The sequence below is a fragment of the Monodon monoceros genome, unplaced genomic scaffold (genome assembly GCF_005190385.1).
Source record: "Monodon monoceros isolate NGI ecotype Baffin Bay Population unplaced genomic scaffold, NGI_Narwhal_1 Super_Scaffold_20, whole genome shotgun sequence".
NCBI lineage: Eukaryota > Metazoa > Chordata > Mammalia > Artiodactyla > Monodontidae > Monodon > Monodon monoceros.
This window is the reverse complement of record NW_021703777.1, coordinates 17,314,481-17,334,046: the sequence shown is the minus strand read 5'-3', so window position 1 is coordinate 17,334,046 and position 19,566 is coordinate 17,314,481. Positions and strand designations below refer to the sequence as shown.

General features: G+C 41.2%; 1 protein-coding gene across 2 annotated transcripts; it reads right to left on the bottom strand.

Annotated features, from left to right (window-relative positions):
- Positions 1 to 472: 472 nt before the first annotated feature.
- On the bottom strand, positions 473 to 17,521 carry CUNH4orf17 (chromosome unknown C4orf17 homolog). 2 transcript variants are annotated; one of them, XM_029234683.1, is made up of 6 exons: positions 17,398 to 17,521; positions 11,800 to 11,972; positions 5,570 to 5,651; positions 4,032 to 4,221; positions 2,746 to 2,789; positions 473 to 1,252 (listed from the first exon to the last, which is right to left on the bottom strand). In XM_029234683.1, exons 1-6 carry the CDS (start codon positions 17,471 to 17,473, stop codon positions 1,122 to 1,124), a joined length of 696 nt encoding a protein of 231 aa, XP_029090516.1. In that variant the 5' UTR covers positions 17,474 to 17,521; the 3' UTR covers positions 473 to 1,121. The 2 variants fall into 2 exon arrangements, with proteins under 2 accessions (XP_029090516.1, XP_029090517.1); XM_029234684.1 differs by lacking the exon at positions 2,746 to 2,789 and having other exon boundaries at positions 1,173 to 1,252.
- Positions 17,522 to 19,566: the final 2,045 nt, after the last annotated feature.

The following is a 19,566-nucleotide window of genomic DNA, read 5'->3' as shown; positions in this document are numbered from 1 at the left end:
CTCAGCCATAAAAAGAAACAAAACTGAGCTATTTGTAATGAGGTGGATAGACCTAGAGTCTGTCATACAGAGTGAAGTAAGTCAGAAAGAGAAAGACAAATACTGTATGCTAACACATATATATGGAATTTAAGAAAAAAAAATGTCATGAAGAACCTAGGGGTAAGACAGGAATAAAGACACAGACCTACTGGAGAACGGACTTGAGGATATGGGGAGGGGGAAGGGTGAGCTGTGACAAAGCGAGAGAGAGGCATGGACATATATACACTACCAAACGTAAGGTAGATAGCTAGTGGGAAGCAGCCGCATAGCACAGGGATATCGGTTCGGTGCTTTGTGACCGCCTGGAGGGGTGGGATAGGGAGGGTGGGAGGGAGGGAGACGCAAGAGGGAAGAGATATGGGAACATATGTATATGTATAACTGATTCACTTTGTTATAAAGCAGAAACTAACACACCACTGTAAAGCAATTATACCCCAATAAAGATGTTTAAAAAAAAAAGAGTGTATGCATAAATGCACACACACACAAAATTTATCATATCTGTTTTGAATATCAGTGCAAACATTCTAAACAAAAGATTGGGTAAGGAGATGACCATTTTTCCAATAGTCCAACAACATTGAAACACAGTAGATTGCAAAAAGTAGCTCAGATGTTAAAATTCTGTTTATTGTTGTTGTTTTTTATTTTTTATCAGATTTTGGGGTAGTGTTGAATTGAAATTGCCTAATTCTGATTATGGATTTTTCTAGTATCAGAGCCCAATGCTTATGTACTAATATTAATAGTAGCAAGACTAGAAATATAGTATATAAATAAACATATTTCTTTTAAACATGGTACTAATTTAACTACAAATAGAAATATTATCTCCCTTAATATTTATTTAGTATCATTATATACAGGTGCTTTGAGATTTACATGTACCAACATATAGAGGAGCTATTGATTCCTCCATACCAAAAACATGTTTTTAATAATTTGATGTTATAACAAAGTGAAACTCATGTTTGTGAAAGACTTAGCCCAGTCTAGAATTTCTACCTTTGGTGTGTTACAGGATAAAATGTTCTCTGGGGAGAGAGACTGTATCCTTGCTGTATACTCCTTGCTTATGTTGGTTTTGTTGATATGCTCTCTTGAGTTTTAGGTCTGGGAAGAGGCTTTGGCTTGCTGAAATATTCTGCAATGGGTATTTTCATCTTATTTCTTCTTATAAACAGTGGAAGCTTGTGCTCAGCCTCTGAAATAGAAAAAGTCTCAATAAGACCATAATTGAGACATTGAATATAGTAGCTTCTGCCATGTTTTAGTAGCAAATCACACACACACAAAATCTATATGAAGTTTAGGGGAATCAAATACACCCAAAATTCATAAAATAATTTATTCTCATCTTTCTTAGCACCTGCTCATCTTTAGTGAGTTATTTGTTCTATAACATGCAAGATATGTTCTTTCAGTCTTAAAATCAAACATTATTTTGGTAGGAACGACTTAGAGCTGGTGATGAGTAAAGGTGAGGGATAAGGACGGGACCAGTGAGAGAAAGGTGAAGGATATATGGTCCTGACAGACAAAAAAGAAAGTAGGCAAGCCGGTTAAAACAACTGCACTCAAAAGACCTTCCCAAGGCCTACACTGCTTACACCTAAACAGAAATAAGGATTTGGGGAGACGCTGAATACCAACACTAGAGACAAAGAGGTATGATTTGAGGATTTGTATACAAGTATCTAGACAGGGTAAAATATATTTGAGGCCTACAGATAAGACATAAAATTATGTAATAGAAACCATCACTGTCATGATTTTGTGATCATAGGGTGAAGAGTTTGTTAAAAGTCAGATACAATAGACCATCCTTGGAGTGTCAGAGTAAGGAGGTATTTTCTAATTTCTAAACTATACTTATTATTGCCTATTAGCAAATAGCATTTCTTTCGGGTTTGATTAATCCCAACAGAAACTGCTGGAGTCTAGAGTGACCTCCAGAAACTCTAATTGATTGCTATGTCATTCCTGGTATAAGGGGGACTTGCAGAAATAGGAAGACAGACTTTTGTTTGAGGCTTGTAGACAGGCCTCATAGTTGTTGCCCTATAGCCATTGCTGCTATGTTTGTTTTAAAGCTAGGAGCTGCCAAACCCACAGGGATATTTTGATTGGACTATTCTGGACCAAACTAGGACTTTCCACAATTCTTGATTTTGCTTGGTCCAAATTGAAGGCTGGGGCTGGACTGCTGATGGGGACATAAAACTGCTACTCTCTGTTGTATTTCAGCTGTGTTGTGGGCATATGCTTGTGGCTAATTGTCAAAATTTTATTGTTTTCTCTGGCTGGCTTTGTTTCAAGCGAAAATCATTTAGCCCAATGACAGTTAAGCTGTGAAGAACCAAAACTCTGACTATCACTGTCCTTTTTGTTAGGTCAATGCAGGTTGTCTCCTGTCACTGGATTGGCATGACCAAACTTAAGAGTTCCTGCTGTCCTTCTGTCTTGCTTCTCAAAGAGTGCGATGAGGCACTCTGCCTTTCAAAACAAAGTCAAATATAGGTCAAATTTATCTCATTGAGAAATTCAGCAGATGCTGTCCCTTAAGAGTAGCTGTAAATCGCTATTGTATTATACTGCCTTTAAAACCACAGATCCTTAACATCCTTGTCTCTAACTAGTTAGATACTTACTGGTTTCCTTATACCAACTCAGTAATTATCGCAAACTGTACTTAACCTTTCAGGACTTCCTTATTTCCTTCAGATCCTTGACTTGACACTCTAAATCAATTGGAGAAAGAGAAAATGAAATTCACAGATACAAACAAGTATTTCCCATAGACTGCATTATCATCGACAAGCTAAGTATGTATGTTTCTTAAATAAGCTACCCCAATTCTTCATTTTTCAATGCAGACAGCATTAAATGTACTTTCCAATGAAAAATTCTTCTAACTTTGAGTAAACATCTGAACAGTACATCAGATATTACTCAGTAAGGCAGAGAAACTGACTCTATCTCCCAGTTTCCAATTTTATGGAAACTTCAAGGTGGCGACCGATTAAAATGTAAAATTCTTCCTCTGTCTTAATAATGCTTTTTTAAAGTGACATGTTATGTGTTTTGAATATATATTTTCCCTGAATTTAAGATTTGCCCAACTTTTAATTTTAAAGCAACAAGATATTCTCTCGCAGCTTAAATAACATCTTACCATATTCTTTCACCATGCTGTTAAACATAAACATGTATTTTCTTCTGCCATTGAAATTACAAAGCTTAAGACAAATTTCTACTGAAATAATTCCAAATTCCCTTAATAGTTGTTTTCCCTCTGGCAGCCCCCAGGCATACGTCAGAGAAAATTAAGTGGAGCAATTTATTTTAATCTTGCATTGTTCTAGACAAAAAAAAAGTGATTTAACAAAATAACAATGCAATTTTGGTTTTCTTTATTGCTTCTATTTTTAGATAAACTAAAAACCACTGCATTTTCTTAGATTTCTGGGTGGCTACTCTTGCTTTACCCTGAATGGAAAGGGAACTTTTCTCAAAAAGATGGGTTGTTAGGTAAGGAAGACATGGTCTCTGCCAAATGCTCTGAACAACAGGATTTAGAATGATTTCTCGTATTACGTTTATGAAACTGAAAGGAAACAAACACTCATTGTTGTCATTTACTGAATAAGGAGGATACTTAAAACTTCAGCGATTTTAGTGTTTTGAAAGATAACCAAAAGGGAATTCAGGGCTTCCCTGGTGGCGCAGTGGTTGAGAGTCCGCCTGCCAATGCAGGGGACACGGGTTCGTGCCCCGGTCCGGGAAGATCCCACATGCCGTGGAGCGGCTGGGCCCGTGAGCCATGGCCGCTGAGCCTGCGCGTCCGGAGCCTGTGCTCCGCAACGGGAGAGACCACAGCAGTGAGAGGCCCGCGTACCGCAAAACAAACAAACAAACAAACAAAACACAAAAGGGAATTCAAAGTCTTTATGGCCCCATAGGTGGCCATTAGGCCTAATTACCTGCTCTGTTGATGTCCTTCCCTAGAACTGGTTAGCACTTCGGATTTTGCTGGTGAATCTGAGGGTGATTTAACTTTGGGTGGCCTGCCAGTCTCTGCTGCTAGTTCCGCTGAGGCGTTTCTTCTGAGGGGAGTTAACAAGTTTATCTCAGCCAGTTTAGCATGAATCAAAGCTGAGACCCACTCCTTTTCTGATTTAAAAAAAGAGAGGGGCATGAAGGTTGTAATTATCATGTTGGCTAGAAACACAGGATTAGTTCTTTTACTCAGCACTCCAGTGTGAAAGGTAATCTGTTTTCTGGGTAGGCACCTACGTGTGAGTTAAATTTTCTGTAGAAAAGGTGATTCACATCAACCTAATTTCTGTTGACCTGTGATATTGTATAGCTCTCAGAGTACTCACTGGGGTACTTGTCCCTGAGTGGCAGTGGAATACATTTTAAATATTGAGTATAAAATCCAGACTTACAGGCCACTGCCAAATAAAAACAAATAAGGATACCTATAAAAAGTATTAGTACCATGCGATCTCATTAAAATAAAGACTAATAGTTAAATAATAAATAGTTTTAAGCATCTCTACAAAGATATATACCAAAGTAGTACTAAAGTGATGTCCGTGATAATTTTATTATTTTTCCTCTTTTATTATTTTTTTCTGGTTGATTTGTTTTTCACCCCCAAATAAGCACTCAATACTTGTGTAAATTTTTAAAAGTTATATTCTTAAAAAGGAAAAAAAAAGAATAACTAAAAACTCCTTATCCCCAAATACTTCTCAATTGCCTGCCAAGTAACCTTCCTGAGGTAAGGTACTATCTCCAAAGTACTCCCCATTTAAAAACATTAGTCTGTTCCTAACACATTGGTATTTCCTAACATTGATTACTGCAGTGATTTTCAAAGTGTGGTCCCCAGACCAGGCTTATCAGTGTCACCTGGGAACTTGTTAGAAATGTCAATTCTCAGACTCCACTCACCTCAGTTTTGCCTCAGTCAGTCTGATGACCAGCTAGGTCTGAGGTTAGCTGCTCTATGCTATTTATGGTTATCTCACTTGGGACTGGCATGTGCTTTCATGGAACAGGTCAGAAGAGCCTAAAGGAGGCTGGGAGTTGACTGACTTGATGGTTTTGGTGAGGAATTGGCAGAGCTGTTAGAATCTGGAATTTGGAAGGCTGTGCTATTGCCATCCACATAAAAGGAGGGAAACAGGCTGTATTCAGGGGTCACAGGAGGCCAGAAGATATGCTCAGGGAGAGCCTGGGTGTGCGGACTCAGGAGGAGAAGCACAAACCAGCTCTGGACACAAGTGTTTCACATCACCCGAAGAAGTTCAGCTTGGGGCATACCAAATTGTGGGTCATTGTATGGCCAGCTTGTGTGCAGTTGGATATACAGGACTCTGATACTGAAACATCAGGGAAATAATATTGCAACCTTGTCTTTGCAAATCCAAGGTAGAAAACTTCAAACACTGGCACATTCCTAGTTTCTGACAATAAACTGAGCTCAGTGTTCACAAATGCTTAATCTCACCTTTTGAACTTGCATGGAGCAGCCACTGTAGAACTTCTGCCAGAGAATCAGTACGTAGAATGTTACAGATCTTTTCCAGAACCTGACAGAGAACGTTAGAGTTACATAGTGAGCAAGGTTTGTAAGGTTTCCTTTACTTACTCCACAATCTCATCTTCCCAAATGTCACTCTGTACACAATGCTCAAGTCGATTGGGATTTTAGCTTGGGAGCCAGATTTCAAACAGGAAAAAAACATCTTCAGTACAAGTACATTTGACCCTGCAAGGCAGGGTTAGGGGCGCCGACCCTCCAAGCAGTCGAAAATCCAGCTATAACTTAGAGCCAGCCCTCCATACAGGTGGTTCCTCCATATTCACAGTTCCACATCCACAGATTCAACCAACTACAGATCATGTAGTACTATCATATTTACTATTGAAAATAATCCATGTATATAAGTGGACCCACACAGTTCAAACTTGTGTTGTTCAAGGGTCAACTGTGATAGTTTAGGTTAGGCGATGCAGTTTTGTTTTGTTTGTTGAGTACTAACATCTTCTGGAGGAGCAATTCACTTTTCTTCTCTTTCGGAATTGATACTTTCCCACTGCAGCATGGGGTTCTTTCAGTCATGGAGCTGCCCCATCTGTACTTCTCCTCTCTATAGTGAGTGAATCTAGCTGAATTCATCATTGTTCCTCAGTCCCCTGAACACAGTGATTGGCCCAATAGGATAGGAATACAATTACCTGTAGTCTATCAGAATCCTTCGTTGACTTTTTAATCTGGAGTTAAGGGCTGAGTGTGGATGACAGAGGAGATATATGAAATAATTCTAATAAAAATGGACTATAATAAGGCATTAAAGTCCAAAGTATTAAGCACATGTAGATGTTTCTAGTTTTACCCTAAATTGTGTCTGTTCTTGGAATTTAGACACATCTGAAATCCAAACCTGTCTCCTGAACTTCAGTCCTATTTATCCATCTGCCTACCAGACGTATCCACTTAGACATACTGTAGGTACTTTGAACCCCAAATATCTAAAGCTAAACCCAGCTTTCTCTTCATAAAACCTGCTCCAAACTTGTTGTTTCTCCTGGTTCCCCTATCTCAGTGGACACACCAGCATACATTGAACATATGTCCAAGCAACACCCTGGGATTCATACTGGACAGCTCCCTTGTCCTTTTCTACAACATACTACCAACAAGTTCAGTAAATTCTTTCTTCTAAATATTTCTCAAATATCTCTATTTCTCTTTATCCCCACAGCCTTGACCCAGCCTAAACTATCATCAATTCTGCAACTGCAACATCCTTTTTCCTAGGCTTTCTGGCTGAAATCCTTTCTTAAAATACTATTAATTTAACAAATATTTGTGTCTGTCATTGATCTAGGTGCTGGAGATATAGAATTTAAAGTAAAGGGCAGAAAAATCCACTGTCCTTTATTGAGCTTTGTTCTATTATTAAGATTCCTGTCCTCAATAATGCCTTATCCTAGAAGAGAGAACAAGTTAAATTTGCTCCTAATTTCACAATAAATCAGTGGCCATGGCAAAAATAGAAAAATAGCCCTGTGGTATTATATTATTCTCTAGGCCACTCTGCCTCTCATGATTGTCATCAATATGGTGATTGCACATCACTCCCAGCTTCTTCTAATCCACAGGTCACTCATTTACAACTTTGAAAGAATATAATTATCCTTTTAGTGAGAGAAGATAGAATAAGTCCTCCTAGGAAACTTTTTCTTCATTGAGTTTTATTCTGGAAGCCAGTTAATAGATTGGTGGGTGAGTTTGATCTGTTGAAATTTGATTTTAGGATTTGAGTGTAGGTCTAGAGTAGCCCCTACTGTGGGTTAGTATACCCTATTCTTTTTCTAAAGTGTGACCTTTCTGGGGTCTCAACTGCATTCCTGGCGTGTTCAGCAAGGTCTCTCCACTCTAGCAGATCAGAACTCCATCATCTTTAAGCAAAATGCTCCCTCCCATTAGCTCTCTTCTGCCAGGTCTCAGACTCTCATTCTGTGCACATACAGCTTTTATTGGGCTAAAGATTCAGGGAACCCGATACAGATTTCTGGAGCTCATTCTGTCCACAGATCCTTCTTCTTCAGTTTCTTAATTTGCGAATTCCAGCCACTTCAGCATCCCCAGACACTGAACTCTGTTTTCTCTACCTAGTGAAGCTCTTACTCTCTGTTTGGGCTCCACTTCTCTGTGCCATGATTAGGAATGTGCCCCAGGAAGAAATCTGGGTTGAATGTGGAAATTATCCCAATTGTTTCACTTCCCTTAATGGTCATAAATCTGTGCTGTCTGGTGTCCAGTGCCTGGAAACAGTTTTTTGTTTGTTTCCCAGATATATTGTTGTTTACAGTTGGAGGCTAATGAACCTAACCTATCATTTTGGAAGCAGAGTACCTTGCTGGAAATTTTCTTCCCCCTCCCAAATTAATTCTGCATATTATATCTAGAATGATTTTTCTAAAGTACAACTCTGACAATGTAATTCTTGTACTTACAAAGTAATTCAGCCCTTGGGATGAAATCTGGCCACCTCAATATAGCTTATAAAATACTTTATTATCTGGTTTCTGCTTAAGCCTCCAGCCCTGTCTTTTATAAACTTCTCCCAGCACTCTCTGCACCACCCATATCGTTGCTTTTAGTTCCTTGAATAGATAGTGCTCTCACATCTTAGCGTTTAGATACGAAGTTCTCTTCACTGGGAATGAGCTCTTCCATGCTTTTCTTCATTTTCTAATTATATCTTAAACATTCTTTGGATTCCTTTCTCCTTGAAGACTCTCTTAGCTCCAAATCTACTCCTATATGTCCTGACAACATCTGTACAATTCCTCTTTTTTTTTTTTTGCAGTACGTGGGCCTCTCACTGTTGTGGCCTCTCCCGTTGTGGAGCACAGGCTCCGGACGCACAGGCTCAGTGGCCATGGCTCACGGGCCCAGCCGCTCCACGGCATGTGGGATCTCCCCAGACCGGGGCACAAACCCGTGTCCCCTGCATCGGCAGGCGGACTCTCAACCACTGTGCCACCAGGGAAGCCCCCAGCTTTCTTTTGATTCCCATTTGCATGGAATACTTTTTCCATCCCCTCACTTTCAGTCTGTATGTGTCCCTAGGTCTGAAGTAGGTCTCTTGTAGACAACATATATGCGGGTCTTTATTTTGTATCCATTCAGCCAGTCTATGTCTTTTGGTGGGAGCATTTAATCCGTTTACATTTAAGGTAATTATTGATATGTATGTTCCTATTACCATTTTCTTAATTGTTTTGGGTTTGTTTTTGTAGGTTTTTTCCTTCTCTTGTGTTTCTTGCCTATAGAAGTTCCTTTAGCATTTGTTGTAAAGCTGGTTTGGTGGTGCTGAATTCTCTTAAATTTTGATTGTCTGTAAACGTTTTAATTTCTCCATCAAATCTGAATGAGCTCCTTGCTGGGTAGAGTAATCTTGGTTTTAGCTTTTTCCCTTTGATCACTTTAAATATGTCCTGCCACTCCCTTCTGGCTTGCAGAGTTTCTGCTGAAAGATCAGTTGTTAACCTTATGGGGATTCCCTTGTATGTTATTTGTTGTTTTTCCCTTGCTGCTTTTAATATGTTTTCTTTGTATTTAATTTTTTATAGTTTGATTAATATGTGTCTTGGTGTGTTTCTCCTTGGATTTATCCTTTATGGGACTCTCTGTGCTTACCAGACTGGACTATTTCCTTTCCCATATTAGGGAAGTTTTCAACTATAATCTCTTCAAATATTTTCTCAGTCCCTTTCTTTTTCTCTTCTTCTTCTGGGACCCGTATAATTCAAATGTTGTTGCATTTAATGTTGTCCCAAAGGTCTCTGAGACTGTCCTCAATTCTTTTCATTCTTTTTTTCTTTATTCTGCTCTGTGGTAGTTATTTCCACTATTTTATCTTCCAGGTCACTTATCCGTTCTTCTGCCTCAGTTATTCTGCTATTGATTCCTTCTAGAGAATTTTTAATTTCATTTATTGTGTTGTTCATCATTGTTTCTTTGCTCTTTAGTTGTTCTAGTTCTGTGTTAAACATTTCTTATATTTTCTCCATTCTATTTCCAAGATTTTGGATCATCTTTACTATCATTATTCTGAATTCTTTTTCAGGTAGACTGCCTATTTCCTCTTCATTTGTTTGGTCTGGTGGGTTTTTACCTTGCTCCTTCATCTGCTGTGTGTTTCTCTGTCTTCTCATTTTCCTTAACTTACTGTGTTTGGGGTCTCCTTTTTGCAGGCTGCAGGTTTGTAGTTCCCGTTGTTTCTGGTGTGTGTCCCCAGTGGCTAAGGTTGGTTTAGTGGGTTGTGTAGGCTTCCTGATGGAGGGAACTAGTGCCTGTGTTCTGGTGGATGAGGCTGGATCTTGTGTTTCTGGTGGGCAGGACAGTGTCCAATGGTGTGTTTTGGGGTGTCTGTGGACATGATTTTAGGCAGCCTCTCTTCTAATGGGTGGGATGTGTTCCTGTCTTGCTAGTTGTTTGGCATAGGGTCTCCAGCACTGTAGCTTGCTAGTTGTTGAGTGGAGCTGCGTCTTAGCGTTGAGATGGAAATCTCTGGGAGAGCTTTCACCAACTGATATTATGTGGAGTGGGGAGGTCTCTGGTGGTCCATTGTCCTGAAGTTGGCTCTCCCACTTCAGAGGCACAGGCCTGATACCCAGCCAGAGCACCAAGACCCTCAGTCACACAGCCCAGAAGAAAAGGAAGAAAAAAGGAAGGAAGGAAGGAAGGAAGGAAGGAGAAAGAAAGAAAGAAAATTAAAAGAAATAAAGTTATTAAAATAAAAAATTTAAAAATATTAAAAATAGAAAACGATTAAAAAGTAATTATAAAAAGAAAAAAAAGTAGAAAGAAAGAAAGAAGAGAGTAACCAGACCAAAAAACAAATCCACCAATGAAAACAGGTGCTAAAAACTATACTAAAAAAACAAACAAAAAAAATGGCCAAACAGAACCCTAGGACCAATGGTAAAAGCAAAGCTATACAGACAATATCACACACAGAAGCATACACATGCACACTCACAAAAAGAGGAAAAGGGAAATAAAAGTATATATATATACCTGTATATTAAAAAAAAAGGGAACAGAGTAACCAAATCAATAAACAAATCTACCAATGATAATAAACTCTAAAGACTAAACTAAGATAAACTTAAAAGCAGAAACCAGTCAGTCGCATACAGCAAACCCTAAGTCTACAGTTGCTCCCAAAGTCCACCTCCTCAATTTGGGATGATTCGTTGTGTATTCAGGTATTCCACAGCTGCAGGTACATCAAGTTGATTGTGGGGATTTAATCCGCTGCTCCTGAGGCTGCTGGGAGAGATTTCCCTTTCTCTTCTTTGTTCGCACAGCTCCCGGGGTTCAGCTTTGGATTTGGCCCCGCCTCTGCATGTAGGTCACCTGAGGTCGTCTTTTCCCGCTCAGACAGGACGGGGTTATAAAGGAGCAGCTGATTCGGGGGCTCTGGCTCACTCAGGCCGGGAGGGAGGGAGGGGCACGGAGTGCGGGGCGGGCCTGCGGCGGCAGAGGCCGGCATGACGTTGCACCGGCCTGAGGCGCGCCGTGCCTTCTCCCGGGGAAGTTGTCCCTGGATCACGGGACCCTGGTAGTGGCGGGCTGCACAGGCATCCCGGAAGGGGTGTGTGGCTAGTGACCTGTGCTCGCTCACAGGCTTCTGGGTGGCGGCAGCAGCGGTCTTAGCGTCTCATGCCCGTCTCTGGGGTCCGCGCTGATAGCCGCGGCTCGCGCCCGTCTCTGGAGCTCCTTTAAGCGGCGCTCTGAATCCCCTCTCCTCGCGCACCAGCAAACAGAGGCAAGAAAAAGTCTCTTGCCTCTTCGGCAGCTCCAGACTTTTCCCGGACTCATTCCCGGGAAGCCCGAGCCTCAGCTCCCAGCCCCGCCCGCCCCGGCGGGTGAGCAGACAAGCGTCTCGGGCTGGTGAGTGCTGGTCGGCACCGATCCTCTGTGCGGGAGTCTCTCCGCTTTGCCCTCCGCACCCCTGTTGCTGTGCTCTCCTCCGCGGCTCCGAAGCTTTCCCCCTTCACCACCCGCAGTCTCCGCCCGCGAAGGGGCCTCCTAGTGTGTGGAAAACTTTCCTCCTTCACAGCTCCCTCCCACTGGTGCCGGTCCCGTCCCTATCCTTTTGTCTCTGTTTATTCTTTTTTCTTTTGCCCTACCCAGGTACGTGGGGAGCTTCTTACCTTTTGGGAAGTCTGAGGTCTTCTGCCAGCGTTCAGTAGGTGTTCTGTAAGAATTGTTCCACATGTAGATGTATTTCTGATGTATTTGTGGAGAGGAAGGTGATCTCCGCGTCTTACTCCTCCGCCATCTTGAAAGTCTCCCTCCCGAGTGCTTCTTAATTGTCTTCCTGGCTCTGAGAAGAGATGTTTCATTCATCAAAAAAAGCGCTATGCATTTGATGTTTAAGGGTTCATTAAAAAGCTTGAACGAGCATTCTCTGTCGTTTGCATATCCACATTAGATATTTCACAGATATTGAGAGGTTAGGGTGACAGTTTATTTCTGACTTTTTGTTTAATGAAGGAAAAATTACTGTAGTGTGTGAATAGAGAAAAGGGGGAAAATGAGCGTTGGTGTGCCCTTTCAAAAAAAGTTAGAGAATACCTAAACTTGTCGAAGAAATATATCAGGGTGGTTGGGTGGGTTTTTTGTTTGTTTGAGGGCAAGAGGGGATTCAAAATTGTTTTCAAACTGATGTTGCTACTCCAACTCTACCAATTCCCTCAAAGAGATTTTTATTCCAGTCGCAAGGTTAAAGTTCCATGTTCATCACTAGGTGGCGGCAACACGCCATCCACAGACTTGGCTGTGTCCAGGTCAGCTAGAGCATGAAGAGCCAGAATGGAGGCAGCAACTGCTGTGGTCAGTTTCCTAAACTAATAAACCCTTTAGAAGGTAAAACTCAATGAAGAGTTGTGTATAGCCCTTTCAAAAAGATACTCTTGATAAATTGGAACATCTGCTTCCACCAGTAGATTGCTTTCACTAGTGGAGTTGACATTCTACCTCTTGGATAAGCAGAATGAACAATTAAAATAATTTCTACAAAACTGTCTTACAGAAATGTGAGCTACCATTGACTCAAGTTATTATTTCAGGTTGACTACATTTAGAAACATGATTCTCAATCCTGGGTGTACCAATGAATTACTTGGGGATTTTTTTTCCCAGGAGGCTTTCCATATATATGGGTAGAATCCACCCTCTGTGATAGCACAATAAATATTTACTGAATGCATGAGTGAATAAAAGAATACATAGGACAGGTAGGGAGTTGATGAGAACAAAGGGTACTGCCGGACTCTTTTGGCTGGACCATGCACTGGCCTGGAGAAAGCACAGCAAAGCTCCCAGCAGTGACAGCCATGGTGCTTCCAGAAAAGTTGCAGTTTGGGTAGTTGCAATAACCCTGAAGGACCTGGACAGTAACAGACCTTGTCAAAAGTCAGTAGATTGAGAGTTTTCCCCAGAGAATACTGAGCTTATTAATATCTGGCACTAGGACTCTGTATCCAAGTTGGGAAAAACAGCTCATACATCTAATCTATGGCTGGTAATCCTAGGGCAAATGTTAGCATCCTAGCCCTAAGATTTTCTAATTATTTGCTTTCTTTGAAGGCTGATAAGATTGGTCCCTGGCTGGCTGTGGAGCAGAGGAGGGCCACAGGGTGTAGCACAGGGTGACCTCTGCCCAGGATAGTATCTTGCCCCTTGGGGTAAGGCTCAGAGCCCAGGCTGGATATCAGAAGCACCTGAGTAGGTCTGTAAAAATTCTGGAGCTCTGAAATAGTACCTGCAATTTGTTTTAAAAAGCCTTTCCTGGTAGGGTGATGCAGAGTCACGGGAGGAAAAAAAAATCGCTGTGGAGCCAGGCCTCCAGCAAGATCTGCTCTGTAGCCAGAGGGTGCTGACTGTTCCTACAGCACTCAGCTGCCCTGTCCCCTGTTCACACTGGGTTCACACAAGGCCTGATTTCAGTACCTCCACCTTGGCCTGAAATGTTACAGTACTGAAGGCAGACTTGACAAAGCTCAGCTGCTCGTTTATGATCAGCTGGGCATCCTTTTTTTATTCTTAATAGCTGACATTAATTTAACAATTACATGTATTCTAACTATCCTATGAGATAGAAACTATTATCCTTATTTCACAGATGAAAGAATTGAGTCTTACAGAGAAGTCTTGGATAGAGCTTAGAAATGGCAGAATTGTGACCAGAACCCAGTTGTTTGAAACCAAAGCTTCTGTTCAGCCAAACCTCCTCCAGAACACATTTCTGTTAGCTATGATGGAAAGCCTCGTGGAAGAACCTGATTGATAACTATACACATATATATGTAATATAAACAAAATCTTATGAAGCTTGGAAGCAATACTAGTGGAAGTGTAATAACTATTGTATAATTTCTAGATCTAGCAGGAAATAGATGCTACCTCCAAGCTGAATTATTGAGAAGAGTTTAATAGATGGTAAGGCTGTGGACAGGATTTTTAAAAAGCAACAAACAAGAAGTGGTCTAGTACCCTGGAGTGAGTAAGGGGGGGCTCGGGGTGTTGGGAGGTGGGAGAGGGAGCATTTACTGGAACCAGGAGAGAGACAGAGCTGCACAGAGAGGGCCCCTGACAGCGGCTGTGGCCTTTGCTACAGGGACCCACAGAGAAGCACCTGGGAAATAAATCCTCAACCCGACTCTTTACCTCTTCTTCTGCCTATGATCCGCCCTTGGCCAAAACCCAGCCAGAAGGCAAGAAAGTCCATCAACGTATCCAGTTAGCCTTCCCTGAGGACAGAGCAGGGTAGAGAGGGAACCTTGGGGAGCAAACAGGTGATACCCAGAAGATTTGTATGAACTTAAAGTATGTCTGTAGACATTTGGGTTGAAAAATGAAAAGTATTACACTCCAAAATAATGATTAGCAATCAAAAATAAAATTATCCTGCGAGTACCTATTACAATGTGCATTTTAATTACATTATATTCTTCTAACTTTAAAACACCCCTTCAAAGACATGCCTCATTTACTGGGGCTCTGAAAAATGTGCTAACTTGGTCAAAGTATATGGCTAGTACCTGGCCAAGCTCAGTCTCTAACTCCAAAACCTATGATTTTTTTTTCACTCTAAAACACTGAAAATGAACCAAACTGAGTATGTATAAGCCAATCATTTTATCTAGAAAGACCTAAAAAGATGGGAAGAAAAAATATAGTAAATATTTTTTAGATGAATCATTAAGTTTTTATAATGGATCATTTAAATATAAAAAAATTATGTTGCTTAGTCTTATCTCATTTTTCTCTTTAAAAGGAACTATTCCAACCCCATGGTGCACTTGAAAAAGTTAATAATTTGTTTATTCTGATGAATAATTTTAGATCCACCTAATTTGTTTTGTTGACTTTCACATCTCTACTGGGGTAGATGGAGAGAGGGAAGAAGCAGAATCTGCATTTACAGAGTGGCTGTGCTTTAGCATGACCTCAGGTTGGGCTTTTTGAACCAGGATTCAAAAAAAAAAGAAAAAAAACTAGGGAAGGGAAGAGCCCCTGGGCATTGCTGAAGACTGTCACTTCAGATGCCAAGGAGGCCATCTCCTCTCCTTCTTTCATGTTGGCAGAAATGTGGCCATATCTCTGATTTTCAAGCATATTCTGATATAAAATATTCTGTTTCTCTCTTTCCATAAAGCACTGAAATGTTTCAGAAAATTCCTACATGAGTGTCCAAATTAAGCTTCCAAGATGAGGTCCGAAGTATTAAAGGGAGTGACATCGCCAGCATCAAAAGCAAACCCTTTATTAGACTGTGTTGATTTTTAATTAAGAAAATAAAATGCACTATATTTGGGGCATAATTAAACCTTTTAAGTTAGAAGTTTTTTGTTTTGAAATAATCCAGGGCAAGTTGCAGACTTGTTCTCAGTTTAGTCCTCCCCCACAGGATTATAGCTCAGACTTCATTTAGCCACCAGCTTTTGCATGTTATGCAACCCTGGGTCTTGTCGTCAGTGAGAACTGCCATGCGGCTCCATCGTGTCACATACTGTCATTCCTTGGACCAGAAAAGAAAATCAGGGCCACAGTTCTGCATGTACCGGGGGAGAATTTCCCTTTGCAGTATGGTACACATACACCTGTGTGTAAAACCAGACTATTGTACTACCTGTGGGACCAAGGGCAGGTTATCTGAAATCTTCGATAGCCAGTTTTGTTAATGCCTTCCTCAAAGCGTCATTGTAAGTTTTCAATTAAAAAAGTCCACGTAAATTGATCATGTATTAGTATCTGGCAGGTAGTAGGGTTACTTAAATATTAACTTTTGCCCCTATTTCCAGGGCTATCTCCCTAATATGCCCTAAAATAGCAAGCCACCTGGCATCTATTCTAATGGATTGTGGACCCATTCCGATTATTTGGTGCCCATGCCTTTCAGGTTTGATAACTATTCTGAATATTACATCTGTCCATTATGTTCCTCGTGCAGAATCTATTCAAAGTTATAGTGGCAAGCATTATAAATTAATATATTATAAAATTATAAATTGGTATCTAGTTTATCAATTCTTCATGGGTGTGATTCATGTGAATCAGCCTTCAGAGTCTAATCAAACTTAGGCATACTAATAAAATCAAGTTCTTGAACTTGCAAAGCTGAGAAGTTTCTAGACCAAAGATAACCTCATCACACCACAGCATCCCATGGAGACAGGATTCAACATTCCCCTGGATCTACTCTCTAACCATCTTAACTGATAATGTAAAACACAAGGAGAGGGCTTCCCTGGTGGCGCTGTGGTTGAGAGTCCGCCTGCCGATGCAGGGGACACAGGTTCGTGCCCCGGTCCGGGAAGATCCCACATGCTGCGGAGCGGCTGGGCCCGTGAGCCATGACCGCTGAGCCTGCGCGTCCGGAGCCTGTGCTCCGCAACGGGAGAGGCCACAACGGTGAGAGGTCCGCGTACCGCAAAACAAACAAACAAAAGAACAAAAAAAACACAAGGCGAGGCTGGGTGGAGCAGCAGTCACGGAAATAGCTGGTTCACTCTGAGTGCCGCATTCTCATTGTGCCAGGAAGAGAGTTCCCTCTGAATATGGAGTGGACTTTTGCAACGGAGAAGTGGTCTGCACCTACTTCTGGTGCTAACATTCTGGAATCTTACTCCATGTTTTACCGAGACAAGTCCTGAGGGGAACTCTGGAAGCAAAGCGAGAACAAATCAATGAACCTGACTTACGGCCATGCAGCGCATCCAGAGCCATCTTTGCCTCCTTTCAAGGCCATGATCCTGGCTTCTGGTCCTTACGCAGCACGCTTCCCATTGTTGTGATGGTTTGTGGCTTGTCTTCTGCAAGAAACAATCCCTAGACCCATGGCAGTAATAAAGAACTGCCGGGCCTTGGTGCCTTGAAATTATTTTCAACTCGTCCTTAGCCAGATACATGGCAAAACCAATTTCCCTAACTGTTCTGTTTTTTCTTAAGGAGAGCTCAAGAGGGGCACAAAACAACTTGGATTTATACTTTTTCCACAATTCCTGATCTCCTTGAACGGAAATTCTCATCAACCAGCATGCTCGGCTGGTGAGCTAAGCACAATGGAGAGTTTATGTGGAGCAGACGTGAAGCCCTTGCCTTATAATGAAAAATCTGCTCTGGATTCTTTTCCTGGGCAGGGTTTGCATGGAGAAGAAAAGTTTTGAAACTGCCAAGCATAATCTCACACAGCAGTTCTGCAAACTGGCACAGCACGCCTGAAAAAGGATTAGCAAAATCTTCACCTGTCAGGGTGCAGCTGCAGAAACCCCATCTCAACCCTGCTTTCCAGCTTGGCCCCATCCTGGCATGGCTTGGCATAGCGGAAAGATTAAAGGATGAGTTTCAGCTTGCAGCTGGTTGTTTGCCTTACCACCTGAGTTTGGAGTGTTTGAAAAAACAAAGATCAGAGTAAAACTCCACCCTTAAGGTTTGGTTTGCTAAGGCAGAACAAAAGTCACTGTGATTCTAGTGACTAGCAGTTGTATGCCATTGGGTACTACAATTGCATAACTATTTCTGCTATTAAGAATGATTCAGCAATAAACGGAGGTCCATTTCCCTGTGCACACAAAGGCTCTTTTCTTACTTTCTTAACCTTAGGGGTATCACTTACTGTAATTTTCATTTACTGAGTGTTCGACAGTTTAATGGGCACTTCTACACACAGTACTTCACTTCGCCTTCACAACAAGCCCTGAAGTCAGTATAATTTCCTCTCATTGTGAAAATCAGAGCATTTAGTGTCTTTTCATGAGCACTTACCAGTCACTGCTAGAGGTGACAGTCAAACCTTGCTCTCCTGACTCCACTAAGTATTCTCACTCCCCTGCTGTTATTATGAGACTGGGTGATGCGAGTCCTGGCTGGGGTCCATGATAGAAGGCTGTTACTGAGAGGGAGGGCTCAGAGCTGTGAGAGAGGAGGGCTGACAACCTGAAGCTAACGTGACCCTGTCCACCACACACACTCACATCACAGCACCTGTGTAGTGATGCAGGTGCACAGAAGGTGACCAGCTCAGCTCCATTTTATTTCTTAGATCAGGTGCTATAAGGTGTCCTGGCTTTAGCACTGAAAAGCCTGTGACTTGGAAACCCCCTCAGTCATGGGCAAACCAGGACGGTTGATCACCCCCCATATGGATAATATTCTGCCTCTTTGTTTCCATGTAAATATCTGGTAGCACCTCTAGACTCAGAAGATTCTTAGCCCCAAACTCTTAGGAAATTCTAGAGGCTTCTGGGAACACACAGTGGATCTCAACAAGACAGTTTTTACTGAGCCTGGACTCTGGGTCATTTTGCCCCAAGTGGTTACATTTTAAATATTTAAAAAATTTAAACCCTTGGTTACCAGTGGGAACCAAGTTAATAACAATGATATTTTCTACTAATTATGAAACAGGCAGTATAGGAAGTGCTTTTGATCCTCACTGCTAATCTTTGACACATAATGTGTTATTATTACTCCCATTTTACAAATGTGGTATTGAGGTCATACGTATTCAAGCAAGGCTCCAGACCCTGAATCAGGTGTATCTGACTCCAAAGCCCATATTCCTGCAGCACATTTCTCAAAGTTCTTCCAGGTCCCCTGTACCCTGTCCCAAGCAAATCGGAATTGCATGGCTACTTTGAGATCAGCACCCTTCTTTAGAGGCTCTTGGAAACTCTGGAGTGGAACCAGGCTCACAGCATTTTGGAGATACAGTACCCTGAGAGACTTGGCCCCAGAGTGTCACAGAAACACTGTAAAAAGGGTTTACAGGGGAGATTCAGCTGGTAACTTCTCTAAACCAAAAATTAGGACTAACCACATGCTATATCATGCAACATGACCATGAACATTTTTATCTCAACTTTTTTTTTTAATAGGTTACCTTCCAAATTTCAGTTTTTGACATTTTAACATCCAATCAATTATCCTGGAGAAGGGATTAGGGCCATAAAGATTTATACAGATATTAAACCTTATTGGACACACTATTTTCTTGTAAAATTTTATTTTTTTGGTTAGGTGCTATAAGATTTTGTCAAGGCCTTATGAAGGAGTTTACCAAATGAGTACTTTTTTGTTTGTGCTGATACCACCCATATTGGTACTCTTTTTCCTTTGTTCATAAGTAAACAACTATTTGTTGCTGAGATAAATTTTGGTTTCTTTGGTTTGAAAATTAAAACTCAAAATAGCTGTTTGGTCCACACCTGCTTAACTCTATCTGATAATACCTGTAAGATATGCTGGGTTTCTTCAGTGTTTTGCTGCTAAAAAAATGGTGTTCACAGTCAAGGCTGATCGACTGGTAGTGCTTTTACCTGGTGGATTTAATTTAGCCAGTGGGTTAGAATGACTAATTCTAATTGCTAATTCTATTTTCTTTTCTCATGGACTTTATTTTTTTTCCTGTTCTT

Excerpts from the sequence above, each read along its gene's own strand:
- CUNH4orf17 (XM_029234683.1), bottom strand. The coding sequence starts at position 17,473 with ATGCCAAGCCATGCCAGGATGGGGCCAAGCTGGAAAGCAGGGTTGAGA. Across the intron at positions 11,973-17,397 it reads CTGCAGCTGCACCCTGACAG|AGCCAGGAAGACAATTAAGA; the intron begins GTGAAGATTTTG and ends ATCTCTTCTCAG. Across the intron at positions 4,222-5,569 it reads GCTCCATGCAAGTTCAAAAG|AAAAGGAGTGGGTCTCAGCT; the intron begins GTGAGATTAAGC and ends TTTTTAAATCAG.